The sequence below is a fragment of the Mytilus edulis genome, chromosome 10 (genome assembly GCF_963676685.1).
Source record: "Mytilus edulis chromosome 10, xbMytEdul2.2, whole genome shotgun sequence".
Lineage (NCBI taxonomy): Eukaryota > Metazoa > Mollusca > Bivalvia > Mytilida > Mytilidae > Mytilus > Mytilus edulis.
The window spans coordinates 82,808,561-82,810,524 of record NC_092353.1 but is presented as its reverse complement, the minus strand read 5'-3'; the positions used below and the strand labels follow the sequence as shown (position 1 = coordinate 82,810,524).

Here is a 1,964-nt window from a genome sequence, read left to right as displayed (position 1 = left end):
GTTTCAGCAGCATTGGACTGTACAGCACAGGAACAAAGCTACAATTACCAATGACGGCATTGACAGAAGAGTATAAAGTTACAAAGACAAGACAGGTCATGACGTTGAGAAACAATAGCAGCAAAGTTGGATACCAGCAGGAGAAAGAAGAGAAAGATGCAGAAGAACATCACGTTTGTAAATTTTGTGAGGCCTGAAGAAAAGAAATACAACAAGGCAGAAGGTTTAGGGATACTTGGAACAGCATCAGACTGGCAGATGACAGCAGACATACATCAACGCATGAGTTTCCCAGCAGAAATAGCAGCAACATCGCTAAGACCAGATATAGTCATTTGGTCACAGGGAACTAGGCAGGCGGTATTGCTGAAACTAACAGTCCCATGGGGAGACAGAATAGAGGAAGCTTATGAAAGAAAGATGGCAAAATACCAGCAGCTAGTAGAGGATTGCCAACAGCGGGGATGGAGGACGTGGTGTATGGCAATAGAAGTCGGATGCAGGGGCTTTGCAGGACAGTCAATGTGGCGGGCACTTAGGACCTTGGGAGTGGTAGGAGCAGAGAGGAAAAAACTGATTACAGAAGTGTGTAGAGAAGCAGAAGTGGCATCACAGTGGATTTGGAGGAAAAGAGACGAAGTGTGGAAAAGTGCAAAGTGATAGAACAATGAACAGTTATTGTGTAGATAATGGACAGATATAGATATACAGAACAGCATTCAGTTACAGAAGAACAGTAATGACTTCAGCTGAGACATCGGAGCCGTGTAGGCCATCCAGTTCCAGGTTCAGATTGATCACCTGAGCCGGCGCACCTCTGGAGGTTGTTGTGCAATAGCGCCGAAACAGCCAGATAAGGAGGACTCCACCTGATGATGGAATTGGATCAGCATTCCTTTGATGTTTACAAGGTAATAATATAAGAATAGCATTCTTCAAGGCGGTGGAAATGATATAAGTGCTTGAAAATCCTCAAAAGAATTAGAACAGGACTATGCAAGTCTGATCTGGGCAGCTCATTCATGTAGTAATAATGATTGTAACATCATAGTCTCAGGACCCCCCCTCCCAAGAAATGATGTAAATGTGTACAGGGCAAACGTAGTCCTAGAAAAACCGTGTCAACATTTTGGATTGGTTTTTATACGACAGTATCAGATGCATATGACAGTTTCAGCCATAATAAAGGTTTCTTTACTCATGATGGCATTCATTTTAACTCCAGAGGAACATCCAGATACATTAAAACAATAAATAAATAGTTGGAATACTAAATTATCATTCTGATGTCTGCGCTAACTGTGGGAAACTTAACCATAAAACATCCTCGTGTTGATTTGGAAAGAAAATCAAATATCATAAATGTAATATGTATGGGCACAAAATAAAATTGTGTACAGCATGAAAAAATGGCAAAGAAGAAAATTGATTGATTTTTGGTTGCTTAACGTCCAGTGGCAAATATTTCATGCATATTCAGGACGAGAACAAGTTCACAATAAATACATTAGGTAGGTTGATACAATAGAGGCCATCTGGGATGATGGTTGGGGAAATTTGGACTGCCACTGGAAAATGAGGGTATATTGGATAGGGACAGAAATTTTGCCTTGCAACAGGCCACCTACGGACCCCTCAAAGAGTTGTTGCAGGGGCACTCTCTGTACACGAGGCATCGGATTTAACGTCCCCCTTCTGACCGGACGTGACTGCGAACTTGATACATCCCGCACAGCCAAACGGGCGCCCCACTTCGGCAAGCGTTTTACTGCCGGTCGGGAGAAGACCAAGTGACCTGGCAAAGAAAAGAATACCAATTTAACCACTGTTTCAAACAGATTTAACGCACTTTCAATATTATGCTCTGAATGCAATTTATTATCTTGTATATGTAAGTCCACGTTTTCTATTTCACAAGAGTATGGAATTTCTAAAAGAAACAAAAAGGGGATTGTTAATTATGT

General features: G+C 41.6%; 1 protein-coding gene across 1 annotated transcript; it reads left to right on the top strand.

Annotated features, from left to right (window-relative positions):
• Window positions 1-258: 258 nt before the first annotated feature.
• Window positions 259-660, top strand: LOC139493051 (uncharacterized). Its single transcript, XM_071281191.1, has one exon. It carries the CDS (start codon window positions 259-261, stop codon window positions 658-660), a length of 402 nt encoding a protein of 133 aa, XP_071137292.1.
• The last annotated feature ends 1,304 nt before the right edge of the window (window positions 661-1,964 follow it).